The sequence below is a fragment of the Bombus pascuorum genome, chromosome 6 (genome assembly GCF_905332965.1).
Source record: "Bombus pascuorum chromosome 6, iyBomPasc1.1, whole genome shotgun sequence".
Taxonomy (NCBI): domain Eukaryota; kingdom Metazoa; phylum Arthropoda; class Insecta; order Hymenoptera; family Apidae; genus Bombus; species Bombus pascuorum.
Window position 1 is genome coordinate 8,450,814 of NC_083493.1, and position 23,455 is coordinate 8,474,268.

The window sequence follows — 23,455 nt, forward strand, 5'->3', positions numbered from 1 at the left end:
GCAATGTTAATTCAATCAACCTATACATGTATTAATTTGGTAAGCAAATGTTTTCGTAAACAATGAAATTTAAATGAATGCTTTTACTAGCACACGTGTACATCAACATATTTTTTTCATATATTGTTGCAAATGTATCGACTGTTTAGTAGATCAATACCTACATTGAGTAGTAGACATTTTATATATATTGGCTAGTCAGTGTATGCATTTACTATATATATATATATTGTGCTATGCAACTCGTTATATGCACTTCATTTTACTTGCAAGCATAATATTCATTGAGTATCCTGCAAGTCTGGCTACATCCCTACATATTCTACTTCATGAATACATCCTACCGTGAATTCGTTTAACTCTCAATCCGTTATGTATGTCTGTCTGACCATATTCGGTCTCATTCTACTGGAAAGAAATCAATACAATTACTACTGAAAATCTATCCAACCATTGATGGTTTTTGATGGATTTATTCCATTCATCATAAAAATACCATATCTTGTTAAAAATTATTAAGAAATACTTTTGCATCCGCTCAGATACTATCTACAAATAATTACACCATATGAATATCATACATAATGCTTACTCCATGAATACATCCTAGTGTGTATTCGTACAGCTCCGTGCCAATCTGTTATGTACTACCGTCTCACCATATTGGTTATTTAGCCATTGGCTATGTAAAATACAAAAAAAGAGGCTTCATAAAGCATAAAAAAGAGAACACCTCGATTCTTATTCAGCAGCGGTCTAGCAATAAAAAATGTTCGAGATGATATTCACCGAACAGCAGCGCGATATCGCGAATGGCGAGTACAGAATTTATCGGCGATCGTAATTAGCGAGGAATCCTCCCAAAAAAAAAACAGAATTGCCGGTGGTTTGGCTCGGCACAGCTCGGTTCCGGAGCAATATCCTCGATCGAGGTCGTCGCGTCGACGACTACAAAATGACACACTTCACGCTTCTCGTTCATTGAAAATTTATCTATTCGCACGACTCTTGCTCCGTTCGACGTTCCCGAATTTTATCGACAAAAATCTAGCCTGCACCAGTGGAAGGACGTCGACATTGAATTTCACTGATGCACTAGCCGTAACAGGTGTTAATCAAGAGTTAATTTCGAGGGCAGACGAAAGCGCGGATTTAATTTCCGTTTTAGGGTTTAAAGAGCAGTGGAAAGGAAGATAGACGTGACAAGGCGCGGTAGATCGCGGGATTTATGGCTGGTTCGTAATTGACGGCGTGGTCGAAGCGAAATAAAATCCGATTGAGCGAACGCGACCATTGTCGTGGCCGTGTGCGACCACCGTTGCAAGAGAAATTTGTTGCCGCCTCGCTGGATATATCGAAAAGCAGATTCTTTGTTCGCGTTTCTCAGACTTGGACCAACGTCGTGTTTCTTTAAGAAAATTCTACGATATGTGGTTCTTTTTATTACGTATGAGTAAATGGAGCCTTTTTTCCCCTTTTTCTTTATAAGGACGCGAAAAGAAATAAGAAGGAACTGTAGAGTCCGAACAATATTTTCAGTATTTAAGACACAAAACACTAAGATCTACTACTTGCGTATACTCGGAAAAATGAACTATACTATACTTAACTTCACTCTCTGTACTCTCTGTGCTCTCCGTATACACCTTTACTATACGGCCAACGAAATCCTCCAAGATTAAGCTGCATTTCTCAAAGGCTAACTCCCTCTAAAAGTGTATTAAGAAACTACGAATGAAACCCAGGGATAACTTCCTCCATAAAATGCTCGAGTTCGAAGAACCTCTTCTCTCCAAACAGCCACCCTCTCCTATTCCACATCGAGGCAAACAATTACCTACTAGCTCCAAGGGAATCATCGTTAATCTAACGAGGGGGCGAGTAAAATCGTGGAAAATAATCGAATCTAACTAAATCCAAGTTAACTCACTTGAAGCCAATAAGCGATGCCCTATTACGAGAAAAATATTAGATTTTTCACTTGTTCGTGAATCGTTTCCGCCCTCGCGATTTTCTATCGAATCGATACCGAATTGAGCGAACTGGACCGATGAACTCGAGTTGATGGACCCGTGTTTCACTATTTTCACCAAGTTAGAGGAAGAATGAACATAGACAAAACTAGTCCCAATAGCACACAGCTAGCTGCGCTCGGAACCGTTTCGATCGTTAGAAATTTGATTTCACGCTGGCCGCATCCATAACTTCCTCCCGGGTATGCACACAGCCACATAAACAGTAAACGTGGTGGATAACGGCCAGAGTATGGAAAATAGGAGGTCACCAGTTTGCGTAGGTGGAGCTGAACTCGGAAAACGACGAGCCACAGGCTTCCTCGTAAGTTGATCGAAGTTAGTAGGCCGTAACGGTAAAATATATGCAACGACCGGACAGAAATTGGGATCGGTGGTTCGCGGAAATGATTCGTCGCGTGGCTAATGTCGATCCCACGTCGTGACCTTTTCAACGGACACAGTCAGAGATAGCACGCCACGCGGAAATGGAAAATGGTGACCTCCGAACTCTCTCGTGTTCAGCGTGAATCGAGTCGCCTGGAATTTGTCGATCCACCGTAGATCAAAAGTTCTTTGCTCTTTTTTTTTCTATGACACCTTTTGTAAAGTATTACAAGGGTTGGTGTTATCAAGTTTTTCTTTTCTTCCAATCATAAGTTTTCAAATTTTGGTGGATATCGAGGAATAAGCGAAGTTGATCTAGCGAAAGAAAAGCGAAGTATTGGATAAATCTTAGTTTTATGTAAAATTTGAGAACAAAATGAAGGATATTTTATTTGCTGATAAGTACGACAGTGATAAATGATAGTTGGTGTGAAAAATGGTAGTTAGATAGTATATTTCTAAATTCCATGAATCTTGGCCAGTCTGTTGTCGTGGAAACTTACTATCATAAGCGATTGTACTAAAGACCGAACGGCGCCGGTGCGACGTTTCGGAAGGCCACTCGCTATTTATAAGATAGACGATACGAAGTAACGTCATATTATTTTTCGACGTCGGCGCTGCACCAGTGCTCTGCTTCCCAGATGTCGTTTCTTATTTTTCCACTATTTTGCGTTTTACACTTCTGTAATTTTTTTCACTATACTCTACTAATTTATTGTTTTATTACTAATATGCAGAAGAACACATTACAATTTGTACTATTTATATCACCGTCTTAAATAATTAATAAATTACGAAAATTACTTATTAGCAGAAGAAAGTATTATTACATAAATATTATCAGTGAGTATATGCATACGTGTTCGTTACTTCACTTCAAACGGAAATACAAATAAAAATATTCATTTCCTACATTCGTATAATTACAAATGTGTATGGATGTTACTCCAGTTTGTTATTAAAACTGCCATAAATTATCAAAAGTCAATAGCATCGAAAAAGTATCTTTCAGCTGTACCTCATTTTATATAATCCAATGTTACTTGACGTTTGTATTCGTAATAAATAAATAGAACAGAATGTTTGTTTAATCGAAACTGAATGTAGATTCGTGATTACTTGGCGCGAGTCAGTCAGTATGGACGCGACAGGCACCGTCTCTCCGCCCTTTATTTTCTGTTACAGTCTTTCGTATCTACCTCCCGTAACGAGCACACTGCCAGTGCGAAATAACTCGTATAAATCACTGATGACTGCATACACAAATTCCATGCGATTCCAGCCGTCGAGCTGGCAATGTTTTAATAAAACTCGACGAGGCCCAATTATTCAACTCAACGCAGCACCTCTCGCGCCCGTCTGAATTCCCTTCGACAGCTCCCCACTCTTTCATATATCGAACACCGAAATTGTGACCGATACTCCGTGAGATCCATATAGTAGACATTTCGATATAGATTCATTAAATTTATGATCGAATTACAGAATAATCGAGATAGAAAATCAGCCTGATATTCGGAAATAAACATGTTTTGTACGGGTTGCAGCGCAACAGTGAAATCATAAAACCGTCGAGTCTTTAGAAATAATTTAAGTGATCGACGATCGTTCATAACCAGGGAGAACCAAACGATGCGAATTTTTTCGAATAAGTATATCACCCAGTATTTTTCCATCAGTCAGTCTGTAATAGAATTTCGCCAGGAAAACGCACGTTTCTCCTGCCCCACCTCTTGCCCCCAACCGTGTTTATATTTTAGAGAGGCTCGATCGCATTAAGTTACAACTCGAGTTAGTCGAGTGTGGTAGTTCGCATGAACGATCTCTCGTACTGCAATACCATGTTTACACAAAATACGATAATCCAATTGTTTCGTTCACTCGCGGAGAGATGCGATCGCGAGGAAGCACGTCAACGAGAGTCGTAAATTCCCGTTACGATTAGACAATTGACGCCGCGAAATGATTGATCCCCTATTTCGGTTAGGATAATAGAGGTAGTTAAATTGAATATGACAGTGATATAACAAATTATAAGTTACAGTTTATTCCAACAACTTTGTAATGAATATAGTTACACTGGTGCGTATGTATAAGTAAAGTAGGTGACTGATCTAAAGGTGGAGACCCGGTCAAAGGTGTTGACCGTTCGAAAGATGGAAAATCAGTGCCGTTCGGTGACGATGCTGTGGCGGAGGAAAGCTAAGGATGGGTGTGTCTCGCGCACGGAACCATCGGATTTGTTGATGACAATTTTGGCTAGGAAAGTGAGAGCAATAGACATTGCTTCTGATTGGATAATACACGGCTGGTGGACTAGGAAGGGTCTTAGCCGCCCTCGAGAGAAAGTCGCTAACGGAAGATACTGAACGAGAGAAACCAAACTTTCCCGTATCTTCCCGTAGTAGACAATAAACTATTCAGTGAAAGAATATTTGGTCTGTCTAAAGGACCTTAAATAGAAAATGCCAGGGATTTATGGAGGGTACTCGAGACCATTGAGGATAAGCGGTAAGGATGTGAAGATATCTGGTTGCCATCCTGCCCGCGACGTGTGGCCCGGTGTAGGCAGAGAGTCGGCCGACGTAACGCCAATTTTCATTTGACTATAATCAGCATAGAAAGAGTTGAAGAATTCCGATAAAGATTTTCTAAGACACAATCTTCTTGAATATATATCATGTTGCCTATATTAAAGTTTGAAAAATGCTTATTCACAGCAAGAGTCGATAGTCCTACGGAGCAAAGCGATTCGCCGTAGTCACCTGGCTATGTTTATCGAAAATTTGATGAATCGAAAGCGGAAAAATACAGCGACAAAGCGAACCTTTCATTCGAACCATTTTCACGAAACACTTTTTTCTCGAAATTCGTTCTGTCGGTTAAATCAGCTTCATCCTTTCGTTTTGGATACACCGTTATTGCGGACTACGCGAACCGTATCGAACAAGTCTGGGCATCAACCGTGATTTTCAGAAGCTGTCATCTCGTAACGTTACCGAAAGCAGAGTTTTCGAGAACTGGCCGTGGCACGAGACGAATTTCAGATGCCAAAAGCATACATGGAAGATTGACGCGTTCCTGACAAGCTTTACTCGTCGAAAACCACTAAATAAGGCACTCTAAAGCGCAAACGAAAATTTTGGAATTACGTTACGACCGTTCTGTTACTACGACGTTATGGGCGTTGAATGATCAAGCAGTTAAATTGGTCGAACAAAGATTTCTCTTTGAGTCTACCTTTCACGTTTCCTTCTACGATTTTTCTGTGATTCTAGTCATTCTCGTTCTCTTTGTAGACCTTATTGTCGTTCTACAACATAAGAAAAGATTTATTTCTGATTTCCTCGCGCGGAAAATGAGATACATATCGTCGGCTGTAATTTCTGCTTAGAAAAATCTTTTCTACCTTTAAATTCCAGAGAATTTGATCCTATTTCTTTATGGAAATTACCGAGAAGTTATTGCATTGCAGTAAAGAAAGATGTATATTATATTGTTATATGTATATACGAGCTTTTAGATATTTAGTCTACAATTTTTCATTCGCTTGCAGAAAGTCTACTCTTCACAGTTTATTCACCGGTTCGACAATCTCGCGAAGATTTCCAATGCATTGTAAAGTAGTCTAGGTGAAAATGTTTACAAAAACAGGGGAATGAAAGTTCGCGAGTTTCTTCTTGGAGCTAAGTGTTTTCATAAAACAGTTAAAGACCCGTACTTTTATTATCTTATTATACAGGAGCAGCGATTCTTATTTAAGTTTCACAGGTAAAACATCTGCCCCAGGCTTCTCAGGATTGCTTCGACCGGTTTGAATAATTTCGCCCCGTTCCACTGTCGGACTATTTCCTGTCGAACTACTCGATGAAAAAACGACGCAATCGGAATTTCCACCATTTATCTGATTTCTTTACGTAAGCAATCATCTACGAGTAGTGAAATTATAATGATAAAGATATTAATTATCATCCTAATAATAGCGAATTTAAATAAAACATGCATTTATACTACTAGAATCCTGAAGATTTCATTCTCAATGAAGTATTAATAGTTTCAATAGATTCTGTCGAAGTCTTCGTTAATTAACTAACTAATAGGTCATCGTCATTAACGATTAACTTGATAGACACGTCTAAAATGTTTCATGAAGGGAAGAAGGGGGATATGCGAGGAAACTGTGGAAGAGGAGGAAGGAAGGAAGGAAGGATAGAAGGGAAGGGAAGCCATTAGGAGTAATACTTTTGTTTCTGCTAATTCCTAGGTTCAAGCAGAGATGATTTAAGGGCTGCTACAAACATACAATTTTTGATAAATTTTTAAGTACTAAAACGCTTAAAATTTTAGCCAATTAGATTACCTAAGATTAAGAACTCTGCAAATATTATAATAAATATCATACTTGATAGTATTATTTCTTTTCTACACAATTATCCGCGTCATTGAACGATGGCATGATAAATTTCAAAACTTTTATATCTCGGCTTATCTGAAAGTGTCGTACTTGTGTTAGGATGATGTAGCACAATTTTATACTAGGACCGCACGATAGCGTTCGCGAGTACCAAAAGTCTTTCTGATGGCTATACTTAAACCATAAAGAAAATTTGTTTCTTAGCGTCATGAAAATTTTCATATCTCTGTCACTGCAATAATATAAAACTTATCTTAGAAATTAATACAACCCTTGCACATTGACAAAAATCATACATACTTGTATATTCGTGTATACATTCTCCAAAATATTTAAAAAAATCAGAACTAACAATTGCTTAGAAAGCCTCAAATCAAATGCCAGTCGCTTCTTCCGGGACGATGGACATTCGAAAGTAAAGAGCAAGCAAAACACAAGAAAACAAAAGCCATCAGGCTCGTCACTAGACCTCTCCAGGGGCACATCGGTCCGTATTTAAATTTACAATCCGCTCTCGGCGCAATTCCATTCGAACACCCCTGATAAATTGATTTGCAGTATAACTTTGGCTTTGACAGCGCACGAGATAACTCTAGCCTTGGTCTCCCGCGCGAAGGAACAGGATGAACGTAAGAAACCTTGGATATCGACGCTTCAGACCACGGGGGAGTGAAATGTAAAATACGAGACGATCGCAGGGACAGAAAAAGGAACACGTAGGGAGAAAGAAGAAGAGATGGCAGGGTAGATAAGCGATTTCCAGTTGACTGACTGACATCGGTTGCTTACCCTTGCCTCGGGCCAACCTTCTCACCGTTCGCTTTGCTTCTCTCAACTCGTTCCTATTCGTGCAATAGTACGGACGCTTCTTCCATGTCTCTGCGTTCGCAGACACGCGCAAGAACCGCTGAATGTACAAACGTAGCCTGCATAGTAGAGCTACGATTCCGTTTTCCGCTTGGAGATTCGGCCACGATTAAGCCGCTTCGCGACAAGACGCACCAAATTGCACGGTATTTCGAAGAGGCGGTTCTACTACATTCGTACGCTATTCCTCTCTTCCATGCAGCGATCCCCGTCAAACGGAACCATCTCGGTTAGAGAAGATTACGACATTTACCACTGTGAAACTGCAACTTCTTTAAGACCAATTACCTGGTCGTAAGCACCGCTGGTTATCTCGTTATTTCATTTCTCCTCTTGGTATCTTACAGTATTCGGTGAATCAAAGGGTCGGAGCATTTGGAAGGACTTTGAGTAGTTGTGTGTGAGAACAAGTTCGGTTAGGTTCGTGCATTTTATAGCGTGATAGAAGGTATTTACAATTTTGGATCCATTTGAATCGAGAAAGAAATTTATTTTTCAGGCTCTCCTCTCTAAGAGATCTGTAAAAAAGTTCCAAGGATATGGTTGTATTTTTTTCATTATCATTTGTGCTTTTATCTTGATCCTAGAGCTGAGGTTTGTACAAGATTTGAAGATAACATGGAAATTTTTCTCGTGTCTTTGATTTGTGTATTAAAGTTGTACGAAGAATCTATTTTTTAATATATTTTTTTGTAATTATTTCAAGAAACTTTTATGCATCATTGCGCTGCTTTGGTTCTTAGTATAAATATCAATACATAGAATTATAAAAGAAACTTTTACTTGACTTTTAAAGAGATTTTCCAGCAGTTTCGAAAATACCGCGGTAGAACATCGATCCTATTTAACTCGAGGTATCGTAGCGTCAATTTTCAACAACACGAAATCCGGATTCGCTATCTCACGGACGTGGAACAGTGTCCACGAGTTGGCTGAATCGTGCTGGCGCCAACGGTGCGATTACAAGGGACTCGCGGGGACAAGAGCTTCCAAATTGCGGCAGAGCGTTTCGCAACTTCGCTTGAAAACACACGACGATATTCTCGAGGGAACCGAGTATGTGAAACATCGCATCCCCAAGAAATCTCCGCTACCTGATCCAAAACGTGATACTTTCTCTTACGCGCGACCATCAACACTGAAAGTTTTTAATGTTTAATTAATTTAATTTAAATCTACTGCCATGACGAGCACGTAAATTGGACTAATGCTATCAACCAAGTTTCGTTTCTATTCTACACGAGTTTTGCCTGGCATCATAGTGTTTCAACATCTAATTCTCCAAACTAATTAATTTGTGATAGGTGAAGGGAAATAATATTCAGTAATATGAAATTATAAAATTATTTAATATAAATAAATTTAGACGTAAAGAATAGAATATAGGATACAATGGGATACAGAGATGAATACACAGGATACAATGCATTTTACAAATAATTATTTATTTTCTGATTATGTGAATATACTTGTAGAAAATTCCAAAGGAAAATTCACATATGTATAAGATAGGTCAATACGCTTATAATATTTTAACACGTTTATTATTATCTTTCGATAGTCACCATACTTGGTGTTGATCTCCGTGATTAATCGAACATCGCGATCGCTTGGGTTTTGTTGGAGTTTGCACATGGTGTGCCGACTAAGTAAAAACTGGAAGACAAAAGATAACAAGTAAACTAACGAAGACGAGATCCAATTAGAGACAGTAAACAGCTGTCAACTGAGACAACAAGTATGGACTGTGTGATGATTGACAACTAAGAAGAACAACTAGCAACTACCAAAGACGATTAACAACTCTCTATCTATTTCTAAGAGGCAACCAATTTTGCAGTCACCATCCTCCAATGGGTTTGAAGCGTGATATACCTCTCGAGCGAGGCTAGTGAAGCTAGTCCTTGGTAGACGGCGGTTTGGCAACGAGATGATCCAGTCAGATCAAAGCTCGACATCTCAAAGTACCGAGAATCATTAGGCCCGGTACCGAGCATCTGGACGTCAAAAGATGCTTTAAAATATGACTTTATAACATTCTTTCAGCAAGGAAATGAACAATGACCGACCTCTAAGAAGACGAATTTTTGCCGTATGCGGGCTGCAAGCCGACCTGCTAAAGAAATTTGTTGAATAGCGCACTAAAATATATACGATGCTTCGCTGTATCATAAAATCACCGCGTAGCATTCTATGACAATTGGAATTGATACAGAGGAAGAATTTAAGAAAGTAATTCGGAGTCGTTTTTAGTTAAATTCGCACCATCGTTTATAAACATTTTTTAAAGTTACGATACCTTGTTTTTTTTATAGTTTATTTTGGTTTTTACAATTTGTCCTGAAGGACATTTGGTAAAGTGTTATGTCTCATTGGTAATAAAAAAATAAAATAAAAATAAATATAGCATGTGGGTGGCTACCCCCAGCGGGGTGCCAACTTCGTGTTTTCTAAGTTATATCTTTTATGTACGATACCTTGTGATAATGTTTTAGCTGTTTTGTGAATGTTAAAATCGATGCTTTAAAACCTTAATATGGTAGAAAATATTTAATCTTCGAATATATTTATAATTGATTCAATGTGAAATCACTAAATTAATTTCTCTATTTAATATAATATATAAGCGTCGATTGCAAATTTATTTTGAACTAACAGTAATATTTATATCAACTTTGTTAAGAATAAAAAGATATATCAATGTAGTACGAACAGTTCTTCGTAAATTTCACCGAAGATCCATCTTCCGTGAGCGATTCACCTTTGTTCTTGGAACACGTTACGATATCGATTCGTTGCTCGGAAATTTCATTCCGACGGATCCTCGTTTAATTATCCGTGCCCGATGGTAATCGAAAGCAAGCGAAACAAATATTGCATTCTTTCGAAAACATCGAGGTACAGGGAAACGCAACACACGGTGTCGCATGTACGGGAAATCGAATGGACTTTTCGGCCGCGGGTTAACTTCGTTTGATGGACGACGGTGTACAGAGGGAAACGAGTAACGAAACAAAAGTATACACGCGAAAAAGGTACAGAAATAGAGGAAAAGACTACACGACCGTACAAATCTGGGAGAATCGCGGGAAATACATAAAAGCATCCAATTTCCTGTGGATACCTCGTCGAATCTGACCAGAACGCCTAGTCTTTTCCTATCTTTCATCGTTGTTACACTTTTGTTGACGAGAAAGGAGAGAACGAAGCAGAGATCTCCGCTTTTATCATCGACTCACACGATGCCAAATAATGCTGAAGTGCTGCTGCTAAAGTGAATTACAAGTCATGCGATCACCGTGTCGCCCGCGAAGAAGAAAGCAGCTAATTTCCGCCTTTCGATTTCCCAGACTATCCCAGCGAATTTATCAATTACGTGTGTCATCCCGTCGGTTGCGATCACGTTTCGTAGTTTCTCGTTTCGCCTTAGATCCGACAGCCACTTTCTGCCGTATTATCCTTTGTATTTTCTTTTTATCTTCTTAGGTTGTCTTCGTCATTACTCGTGGCAATTTTGATCGTTTGAGCGAGACGCGAGCTATTCCAGTTCGTTGATTTTGAAGCTGAGATTTTTGGTTCTAAATGGATCGTAATAACCATCGACGTGGAAAAATACTGCATTCTTTCCAAAAACGGCACTAGTGCGGAAAACGTACATAGGAGAACTATATCGTCACCATGATGATATCTAATATTTTAATATTCAGAAATAGGTAGAGATTCTTCTATTACAATTTACATGTCACTTTTCCTTTGAATTCACTTCAGATACGAAATGTTTTGCGGTACGATCTCTTCGCACCAGGGATTCTACGTAGTAATGGAATTTTCAAAAGTTGTTTCGAAAGAAAAGGACAAATAAAGACTGCGGTAAGTCTCGAATCTTCGTAAAGTTTTTAGTTTCCAAAAAGTATTAGTCAACGAAAAAGGTGGTTAATCTGCAAGTCAATTGAAACTCGGTCTCTCGAACGTCCGTCTTTTAAGTATCCCCAGTGTCTTTCCTTCTTCATTATTATTCTCTTACCCGCAAGAATGTTCGACCTTTTTATTTCATCGTGAATGGTTATTCTCGAGTATCGAGGAGGCTGGGACGATGGTGAAAAGAGATGGCGACCGTTCGTTTCTATCGAACAGCTCGCAGCAAACAATATCGAGTCCTTTAAAAGGAAGAGATGAAAAGGCGCGAGATAATGAAGTGGCGTAAGCGAAAAATTTATTCGGTTGACCGTCGTTCCGCTGAAAAATCGCGGATAAAAATGAAATGTAATTATTTCCGTTTTCTAACTCATTCGTGCGAGCATTTTCGTCTTCAATGAAACGGAAGCTTTCTTTCGGGAACCTCTGAAATTCTCATCCCCCCACCATTTTTATTGTGCAGCCCGATAAAACATTTGAAAAGGTCCCTATCCAAAATGGTACGTGAAACGCGCAATTAACGCGCAATTACCAGGCCGTGTAGTCGGCCAGTGCGTAATTGCATTCACTCCCAGTGTAGCCTTTAAAACAGCTTATTTATGAGCCCTCATTTATGGACTCTCATTTCACAACGATTCACGCTTCTATGGTTCCGGTAAATCGATAGACATTAAGCAACCACCATAAAATTGACGATAGCTTATGATTGGTGTAACAGTTCGTGGAGCAATCGATAAAACACGAATAATGCTTAATAGGTACAATAAAAGTCTTGCTCTTATCTACTTCTGAATATTGTTCTAATTTTTTTTATCTTTTTGTTGTGTTATTCGCGAAGAAGGAGTAGATAGATTGCGTGAGTAGCAAGGATTAATCATATCCCAGCTACATTTTTATCGGATAATGGGAACAAAACAGCAAACATTTATGAAATTTTGAATATTTCAACGAAATAACAGTAAATTTTCAAAAAATCGACGCGCTCAATACGATTGTTAACGCGATACTTTTCACTAATTAATTAGCGCGCCGATAATTTCCGTTCAATCGTCTGGAAATTCGCTTGACATGCGCCGATTCGAAATGAAACCGTCAATCATGGTAATGAAATAATTCAATACTTTTCGCAAGTGTCAAAGATAAATAAATAACGTAGAGTAATTATAAATTACAACGAACGATTTATCAACTCTGAATTGGTATCGTCGAATCATAGACGACATGCTGTAATTTTAGAATATTTTGTTTTAATTTTTATTCGGTATTTTACGTGATAAAAATCATCGGCGTTATTTATTGGGTAAAATATGGAAAGCAGGTTAAAATTCAGTAACTTTTATTTCCAATTATTTCCAATAATTTACATTGCAGCGCTTAATGTACTTAATACTTAATAAACAGAACAAAGAACATACACGATACAAGATTGATAAAAATTTCGATGTATCAATTAGATTCTTCCAATTCCGTGGAAGCAATAGCAAACAAAGGAGAAACAGAGGTAGAAATCCAACCGAGTTTAATAGACAGTCCCGGGTCGAACCGAGCGCGACCCGCAGCGACATCAATAACGTTAATTAACATATCAACGAGACAATCCCGGAGATGCGTTTCCCGGTGGTAATGCCTTTACTGGGATCATTCCATGTATCTGAGCTGGCTCATTCAAATCTTGATACAACCCCGCTCGTACGTGTACGTGTAGAGTCCCGTTCTATTGTCGCATCAAGGGTCGGATACGTGACCCCATAGTTCACCATTGTATCGGACGTATGGTTTTGAATTAATTGCCACACAGCATCGACAAGCCGCGGATTCGATTCCTCGTTCCTCGACCTGTATCGATGAACGCATTTTCACGATGCCACGCATATTTTCCAACGTTGCTAATCCTCGGCTAGATAAAACTTTTGATCAAAGTTACGAGGCTGCGTGCCAGATAAGCGACTTTCGTCGATAACCGGAAACATTGTTTCTTTTTCCTTCTGGCTTGGTTTCACATTCACGTAAACAAGTTATAAATAGCGTATTAGATTTTTAGATATCGTTAGATACTTTACACACTTCGAATTTATGTGCTGACTTTGGGTATTTTGAATATTTTCATTTTACGTTTTTTATTTTAGGTTACTGTAAATATTTTTATTCTTGTTAATAATGGTTACAGTGTGGTTTGATTGAAAATAGAATGGTGTGATAGAGAAGATTATTTGAAATTAAATGATCGTAATGCTAGTGACATTTTATATGGATATTGTGAGAATGGGAAGTCTTTACATACGTAGATATCTCTGGTAGAAATATCATTTCTGTTGATATTCAAATAAGGCAAAAAATTACTTGCCCAATATACAGATTGGTTGTGTAGTATATTCAAGAAAAACCAGTCGATTGGAAAGTCAGTAATCACTTGCAACAAGTTTTCGGAAAGATGGAGATGAGAGAGAGAGAAAGAGAGAGAGTCAAATAGTTGAAGTTTAGAGAGTTAGGGAGTTCGTTAAAGAATCTCCAGAATTTATGCAAGTTTATAGCGGTGTATCGGAGTTAATAAGTATTAAGTGAAGTTGCCGTTAATCAAGAAACTTTCTCGCACTATGTACACAAACATTCCTACAGTACCCGCAATTTCTTCTTCTCCCGTTCTTTTCTTCAAACTTGAAAAAACTTTCTATCCTCCGGTTCGCCATTCTTCTTCCCTCTTTAATTTCCTGCTTGGAACTTTGGTTATTTAAAGAAGCCATCCAAGCAGTTCGAACGTCATCTATTTCACCACGCGAAACGTTCGAGAATCCAGTGCAATGCATCCTACTCAAACACTCGCAACACGATTACATTTCTGAATAATTGCAAAGAAAAATTATGTAAGACATCCTGCGCAATCATGTAAATGCAGAATCGATTCCCGTTCTTTCTTTGTCGTTTCGTCTCAATGTACCAGCTAACTAACCGATGGCACTGCGGCTGTAAGCCACCTAGTCTTCAAAAGAATTCATTTCCATAATTATCTTAATTCTATTGAGGGTCAGAAGTGTCTGCGGCTGTCATTTGGGGTTTTCTTTCCCGCGATCTTGTCCAGAAACGGAAGCAATTACCAGATTGCGTTTCCTTGTGAATTTCATCTGCAGGTATCACCGCGAATCATTTTTTATGATAAAAATAACACGGCCCAATTAAATCTGCGACAATGTTTTCATTAATTAATAGCAAACTCTGGTAAATAACTCGCACGAAACTGGAACTCCCTTGCCGAGTCCTTTCAACGTCGCGTCGTCGTCTTCGGAGAGTTCTGAACCAGGTTATGTTATTCTTCCTGTTTCTTCGGAGAAATTAGCTTTCCAGATATTTGTAAGATTATGATATACTAAAGGGAATTAAGATTTACCTTTTCGTCAGAACTTTTATAAAATTCGATGGATATTTCTTCCGCGTTTTCCGGAAGCCTTTAAGAAATCTGTAATTACTGATCTTTTAATTACCAATAAATATTCAAAGACGCGGATAACTTTTCCTCGAAAGGTCTCGTTTCGGAAAATATATCAGACAAACTCTCTGCAAGAGATAATCCATATTTATATTTATTCTAATCATTCACTTTCCTGGAAACTTTTATAAAATCACTGAAATTATCCTTAGGTTCTTAAGTTTACCTTACGAACTCAAATCAAGGAAACTGCGTAAATTGTAAATCGTAGCTGCTGAAGACTTTCTATGATCGTGACGGATAATAATCAACGAACCGCGTTAAGAGCCGTTTCCATTTTACAAGGGGAAAAGCGGAATTGCGAATCGAATTGAATCAGTACGATTCCATTTCAGTTGCATGTTACCCATTGCGTAACTGTTCCAATCCACAGACATTTACAATTGCAATCTTCACGAAAGGGAAAACGAATCCTTTGAAGTTGCTCGTGATAGAAATGCAATTCTGAACGACGAATGCAACCGACAGTAGTTGTTTCGTCGTGATACGTGTAAAGTAACTATACTAAGAATATTTTTCTTTGTGGTTCACTTATTGATCGCTGCTGTTAACTGACTTTGTCTGCAGAAGAAAATAAATTAAGGAAAAATCGTAATGTATCGATGCTTTCGACAATAAGATTCTTATTCTATTTTATTTTTTATTTTTATATAAATTTATAAAGATACTTTATGTATACGTGTGTCTTAAGAAACAAAATATTCAGTATTCATCGCATTCGTTTATTTATTTTTTTTAAATACACGGATAGTAACGTATAAACGAGAAGATGAAGAAGTTGAGGGATCAATAACGCGTTCGTGTCTCGTACAATAACACAGACGATCGTCAATATCATATGCTACAACTAGGATCAATCAGTATCGAGCACCATAGTCGCGCATGATTGGTATCGACTCGTACAAGCTAAGGACTATTACTGTCCATTCTACTGATCTCAAACTTGCCAATACCATGTGGATACATCTCGTGGCTATTAAGTTTCGTGATTCGACACTTGTCTACCAAAATCTATGACACGGACATTTAAATTTCCCTTGAAAAACGATCCACTTCTCCGCGCGATACCTTTCAATTGCAAATCGACTATTTCATAGCGCATGTGAGACAGCTTTTCAGTAACAAATTTCATTTCTACACTCTGTAACTTAATTAAAAACGACGTGTACATTTCACACTATCACGACGAGGAGAAATATCAAGTCAGACTTGTCGATATCAAAATTAATCGACAAGCTTTCTGAAAGGTGGGCTTATAGATCTATTTGTATTCATTTTATAAATATAAAGAAGCCAATGTTCTTTAGGAGTCATGATAATTATTATTCAAACAGATATAATATTAACTAATAAGAACTAAACTTATTACTAATAAGAACTAAAACTTCCAATTCAATTGACTCTATTCGCGATTCTGACGTATCAATTCTTTTACAGAAAATTTCTCGGTTGGTCTGAACGTCGAGATAAAATGAAATTTAATCAGAATAGAATAAGAATAACAGTTACTTACTTACGAATCGTCTTTTCGTTACAGGTGCGAGGGTGGTTGGCTTCAACTCGAAGGTGGTGGTCGGGTTTGCGGGCCCAATGAACGTTTCGATCGACCTGTTGTGCTGTTCTCCGATAGATCAGTTCCCATCCTTCATATGCAGTGAGTACATGATACCAATTATATATTCATTACATATATCGAGTTACTGTATCACTCGCGTGTCTATTTTATTTATTTTGTTTATTTTAATCGGATCTCTTTCGTTTTGGTCGACCCTCAGTGCAGTTCGATATATCGAATCAGTGAAGGTGGAACTGGATTCCTATATGTTAAAATTAACAATTTAACGAAAAATCTGTTTTTAATTAAGCATATTTTGCTTTATGTAATTTATTCAACATCGATAATATGTGTTGTTTTTCCGGATTTTGGAATATGAACATTTGCACAAACCTTTATTACATCTTGTTTGCGATGTATTATTAACGAATTCATTAATTTCATAATTATGTATTATGAAAGTACACAGGATATCGTATGATTAAAAACAAATGAAAACAATGGAAGTAGTATTTATAGTGAAACAGGAATTTCTTTCTAGAGAAGTTAATGGGAATACAGTATAAGAAACTGAAGGGGATAGGTGGTTGCAATCACGACACGATTTGCGTTACTTACAAACCCCCCCTCCCCAAGTGTAATGGAAAAGTGCAATCGGAATGAATTGCTGCTTTACAAAATCGATTTAACATCGTTGTGCGAATTACCGTGGACGCGAAGACCGACAACGATACAACGAAAGAGATAGAATTCTGGCTCCATTACGAAATAGGAACACGTTCTTGGCTAAGTGCTTCTTATTACTCCTACTCGAACATCGTTTCACTTAGCCGAACGAACAACGAAAGTGTTCGCGTATCGAATTTTACCCTTACACACCTTCGGCTTTTAACCGTAACGAAAAACAAATTTTCTTATACATAGAAATGTATTTCTTAATTTTTATGAAAAATTTTGTATACGATACATGTTTCAATATACAGTTGTTTCAACGTAGCCAAAAGAAATTGTCTCTGTACGAAGGGAATTAAAGAAGGAAGAGAGGTATTCGTTGAATATACTTCTCGATGAAAGGAGGCCCTCTAGTAATTAATTGGGTCTTTTTCCCTTTGTCCACCATTCACGCGACGTTATCCGGCGTTTTTACGTGCCTTCATTTAAATGCAAATTAATTTGCTTTCTCAACGAAACGAAACGGCTTCCCCATCGTCGACTGTTTCCAGGCCGCGATTACTTTTCGTTAGGAAGATCGTGTCGGGCGTTAAACTTCCTCCACGATCGTCGTTAATTGCGTCCTTGTAACGCGATTAATACTCCAGGTCAGCTGGACCACCTTGCATCCTTCGTTCCAGCTAAAAGTCGTTAAGAATGGATAATATTTAATTGACAGTGTAAGCTATTTTCTGGTGTGACTTAATTAATTAAGGTAGCAGACGAAGACAAAAGTAGAAACTCTTAAGAGCTTGTGAATTTTTGTCAGACGTTTCCGCCGTGATGTTTTGTTATTTAATACATTCTTTTTTAAATACATCCTTTGTACTTAAATTATATTTAGACATAATTTGAAGAGTACAATCAAATATAATGACTTAAGTAATAACGAAATAATTAATCGGAACTTTACTCTTCTAAAAGATTCGTCCAGAAAAGTACACAATGTTTATTATTCAACCTGTCATTACAAATAATCTAATTTCAAATATTCCGTGATTTAACTTGCTCTTAAATAGTTCGTCTTCATAATTTAGTGTATTTTTCTACAACAATAACGAAGATGCAAATTTGATCAAACAATGCCAATGATGCTCCTCTTGGATTTTCCTAGGGAAAGAAATTTCGGAATTTGAATAATTGATTGCCAAATTACATCATAGAAGAAAAGTCGCAGAAATGCAAAAAGGTAAACTAACTATATCAAGACCAATATTCGTCAACGAACGTGCTCCTTAATTGACAAGAAAGCAGAAATCGCAAGAGATCTCGCCATATCTCTGGAAAACGCTTTTCCTTACGGTGAGCTTATTAAATATTTATAGAAGAATCGCCATCTGCGATGTATACGCATTCGTCGAACGTTGTCGTATACATAAAGTATCAGCGTTTTCACTACGCATCTTATATACGCTATGTCTTGTTCAAAGATGCTTCGTCGACCCTCGTGATTCTCCCTCCACGGTCAAAGGACCTTCGACGATTTTCATAGTTCCTGAAGAACGCTTTTCTATCGTTCAACTTTCGTTTAGTTATTGTTTAAATGAGATTCCAGAAATTCTATAGATTGTTCCTTCGTAACTTTGTTAACTGGAATCACGCTAATATTGTTAAGAAATTTTCTTCTTGTGCAAAATTAGATCTTACTCCTTAAATTTGTGTTTTTCACTAGTGTTCTACTGAGAAATCAATTTATCTTGTTATGAATATTTATACTACTGCTGCTGTAGTAAGTTCTTGCTTCTGACAATATCAGGTTAGAACTTTAGAAGCAATTCTTTTAGAACATTGACAGATCATGCAGTTTTTCAAGTACGTTCAATAATGGTATGAATTTCATTATTGGTCGAAGACAATTCCATGAAATGAGAAAACTGTAACAAAAGAACAGATCCATTATCTTAATGATCCAATGAATAATTTTTATACCAATGTTCATTAGCTTAATACACAGGCTGTTCGTGTGATTATTAGTCAGCTTTTTTGTTATAAATGTATATCTACGGAAAAAATAGAAACAGAAAAAGTTTTACCTTTTTACTACCTGACATAATAGCACTTGTTTATCCCATATTCCATATTCGTAACATTCGCCAGAAAAAAAGAAAATGAAGGTAAAATTTTTTATTCGCAATATTTAACAAAAAATAACGAAACTGTTCTCTCATTTTTTTAATGGAACGTGTACTTTTGTATCAGTAAAAACGACTGTCGATATGAATTTAATCATAACAACAGTATCATTCAAATAACTGTTGATTGAGGACCAGAAATGAAAAAGGTAATATGAATATTTTGTATTATTTCATTTCCACCTTAAACCATCGAGAGCTAGTGATTTCTACTATCAATTCCAAAGTCGATGAGGATCACGACATTGATTTCGATTGCTCATTTTCATCTTCACCGCGGATTCGTGGTCATCCGTCGTGTCACAGTCACCGCGTTTTCGGTCTAATCGCGAGGATTGGCAATTTTACAGGCAAACTAACAATCCGCGGAGCGATTCCGCCGTAACGCGTTCTCAAAATAAATAAATCGACTTGATTGCGCGTATAATCGATCTCGGTTTTGCGGTCGCTCGACGTTCATAGAACGGTTCATCAATTTCATAAATTGTCGCGTGATCAGTCGGCGGGATCTGCAATAATTGAACTAGCTGTGGAACAAGTTTGTTTCCGTCGACCGTATTGCGGTGACATTAATTGGAAAGTAGAGAATCAGCTGATTAACTCTTTAGTTTGCCAACCATAATTATTTCGCGCAGATTAATCCTCGTATACACGGATTCAAAATAGTGGAAATAGCATTTTCCTTTTAGTCGAGATCTATAGTAATTGAAGCTTTAGAAATAGTACATTGAAATTCTAAAATATAAAACAAATTTCTTTTTCTAAATCTGCAACAGTCAAAAATCAATGTTTTAGAAATTATGTATCGAAATTTTAGGCTTTCGGAATATTAAATTGTACAATTTTATTGTTAAGCGCCACCTCTAATAATGAAAATTGGAAGATTTAGAAATGTGTGTTGAGAATTTTGTATCTTAATAGCCGAAATAATGGTATAGGAACATTAAATTTACACTTAGAATTTATATTAGAATAGTTATATAATTATTTGATAAACGATTTCAAAGATATTCATCGATACTTCTATACTGAACAGTTTTCTTCTATACTAGACTGAACGGTTTACATTCCTTTATTTTCGAGACACACTGATATTCACACACTGATATTCACATACATGTATCACTACTACACAGCTAATCTAGTCCAGCACATAAAATTATACATATCTCAGTAATGTGTAAACGTTCTAGAACTTTAATTCGTTCTACATTTGACCATTTTCTTTTGAGCGTAATCCGCAGCATTTGAAATTAAAAGTTTCATAAGCTATGCGTGAGGAGATTCTAGAACATCAGAAATACTAATTATGACTTCTACAATTTCAGGAACATATATTCTAAATAAGGAATACGTACATAATTAACGATTACGATTGCAGTGAATGTTAATCAAGTACAATCTCCTCCATGTAAAATCAGAATTGGTTTTTGCAACGCGCGCCAGGGCTGTGAGCTTTGTTCTCGACTCAGCGTTATTATTTAAGCGGTTGAAGCGACTGTAATAAGGAGCAGCTGTTGTCGAAATAAAGTGTTTCGCGGGAAAGAGACGAATCTAGCGCCTTTACGAGACTCGGTGAACGTCGCGTGAATTTCGCTTACAGGATGCTCGAGGTTCTAGCAGAGGAAAAAGAAAGGGGGTGAATCGCTTTTGACCCCAAAATGTCTTCTATGCTATTACCAGCCACTTTCATGGGAGCGATTCGCCGATGGTGTTCAGCGACTGGTCTGCTCGATGAAATTTATATAAGTTACGAAAGTCGAGTGTAATGTGGTAAACTGGCGGCGCGCGACTGGCATAAATGTGCCACGGCATGATTTATGGCATCTAACTTCCGCACCTTAACTTCCACGATCTTGCTGTCTTTCTGCAAAATCGCGGAAGAAGGTATCGGCGACGGTCTTTAATTTACTAGCCAACCATTCGACTGGTTCCAGAAACTTTCCCGAAAACTGAAAGTCGTGACCCTAAAGTATCAGTGGATTATCCTGAAAGTTTCGGCGACTTTATTGAAATTATATTCTTGATTAAAACAAGCAGCCGTCAGTGTGTTTGTACGTGACACTTTGGTCAACTTTGTACGTAAGTTATACTAGGTTAATTGAAGGCCGCTAGATATTGTTTTAAGGTTATTTCAAAGTCAACACAAGTCGTTTCGAAGTAGTTTTATCATCATTCCAAGGTCATCTTGAACTTATTCCATGGCCACTTGAAAATTATATATAGTTTAATATAAAAGTCTTTTGCCGTTATTCTAGAGTTTGTCAAGGTTTTCTTACGATGGTTTTAAGAATATTTAAAAGTAATTCGAAAGTTATTTGAACGTTAATTCAAGTTCGTTTCTAGATATTTTCAAAATGCTTGCGAATTTAATTAATTGATACGAATCGCATAAAAACTCTCATAAAGACAGTAATGGTCGTCGGCAAATTACCTAGAGTATATTTTAGCGTTTGACAAAGCGAAGAACATACGACATCGGGGATACAGTTTTGGTAATTCCATCGATCGATTCCTAGTAAAAAGAATTTCGAATCTTACGATAGTTTTAACAAGACTAGGCGATATAAACGAGTGAATATTATCGAGAAACGAATTCCTGCACAAAGCCAAAATTATCGATTGGAATCCAATGGAACGTCATAATTGCACGAGTTTCAAAAGTAATAGGAGCATTAATGGGCCGATTAGCAATGCGAATTTACTCGGGAACTGCAAATTGCGCGATTTAACGAGCATCTCCGTAATTTGCCTGTCGCGATTTAAAATTCAAAAGGCACGCTCACGTTCGATATTGTACATATGCATTACTCTCCGTTCTTTCATCAAAGGCATACGACTCCCATACGTGATGTTATAATAAAAAAAATTCCAGCTGCTCGTTTCCATAAACGTTTCGAAGGCCTGTTAGTTTCCTGTGCGGTTTCGTCGAGTCGAAACGAATTATTCCACTCGTAACGTGTTCGCTGTGGCTCTTTCGAAAACTGATGTTTTTTTAAATGCAGCATGCATAATGCAGCTAAAACGTATAAATTTATTAATGAAATCCTGCAATTGGAGTCGGCGAAATGGAGAAAGTTCAAAGACGACAAAAATAATATTTTTCTTCCCTCCGAATAGTTAACGTATCGTGTCGCATGTTTCGATACACATGATCTTTTATAAAATTGTCGCTCGAAATTTCAACGTCCCTTGCCAATTTTTGCACCGCACGTTTGATAGAAACTTTTATAAGATTAAAAAATATTAACATTTATATAGTTTTCATCTTGGAAAAACTCGGAAGATGTAAAATTCTTTAAATGACGTATGTAATTCTAAGATAATTCTAAGATCAATGGATTAAAAACTTTGAAAATGCCAGTTAAAAGATAGCAATAGTTTCTTGAATTCGTTGTGAAATTTCGTAACTTGTAAAATCTAAAATGTACTTGCTAATTACGTAACCAAAAAGCCGGAACATACCGTTCGTTACCAGCGAAGTTAGTTTGATTCGATTTTCCAAGAGCGTTCTACATACGACGAGAAAAAAGTTAAGTGGATGTTGAAGGGGAGCGAGAGAGGGCGCGTTGGCAGGCACGAAAGCGGAATTCCATGAAACGAAATCGTTGTCTACGAGTAAGTTTATGTCAAACGGTTATAGAGTTAAGGAACAATAAACTAAGCGTAGCGAACACGAATTTCCAGTTTGGATTTCGAACGTTTCTAATTTATATCGTAATTCGTCTCAAATACCATTGTTTCAATTCCACTGCATTTCCATTATCATAAAAGCGATTTCAAATATTTGTATCGAGGCATCTATCGATTTCTGCGTAAATAGAGGAACAAGCCAATCGGATAATCGATATTAATAACGATTCGATTCGACACATACAGATTGGAAAGTATATGGAGGAAAGAAATAAATTTCCAATTTGAACTGATTGAGTTTTTCCTGGATCGCGAATACCGATGCTTCCGGTTTTCAGTTCGTTT

General features: G+C 37.4%; 1 protein-coding gene across 11 annotated transcripts in view; it reads left to right on the forward strand.

Annotated features, from left to right (window-relative positions):
- LOC132907657 (uncharacterized) overlaps positions 1 to 23,455 on the forward strand; it is a 275,382-nt gene that overhangs the window by 123,939 nt on the left and 127,988 nt on the right. For all 11 annotated transcript variants that reach the window (XM_060960955.1, XM_060960958.1, XM_060960947.1 and 8 more), the window contains exon 5: positions 16,617 to 16,733. In XM_060960955.1, the coding sequence (XP_060816938.1) occupies positions 16,617 to 16,733 (117 nt within the window). The remainder of the gene's footprint in view (positions 1 to 16,616; positions 16,734 to 23,455) is intronic.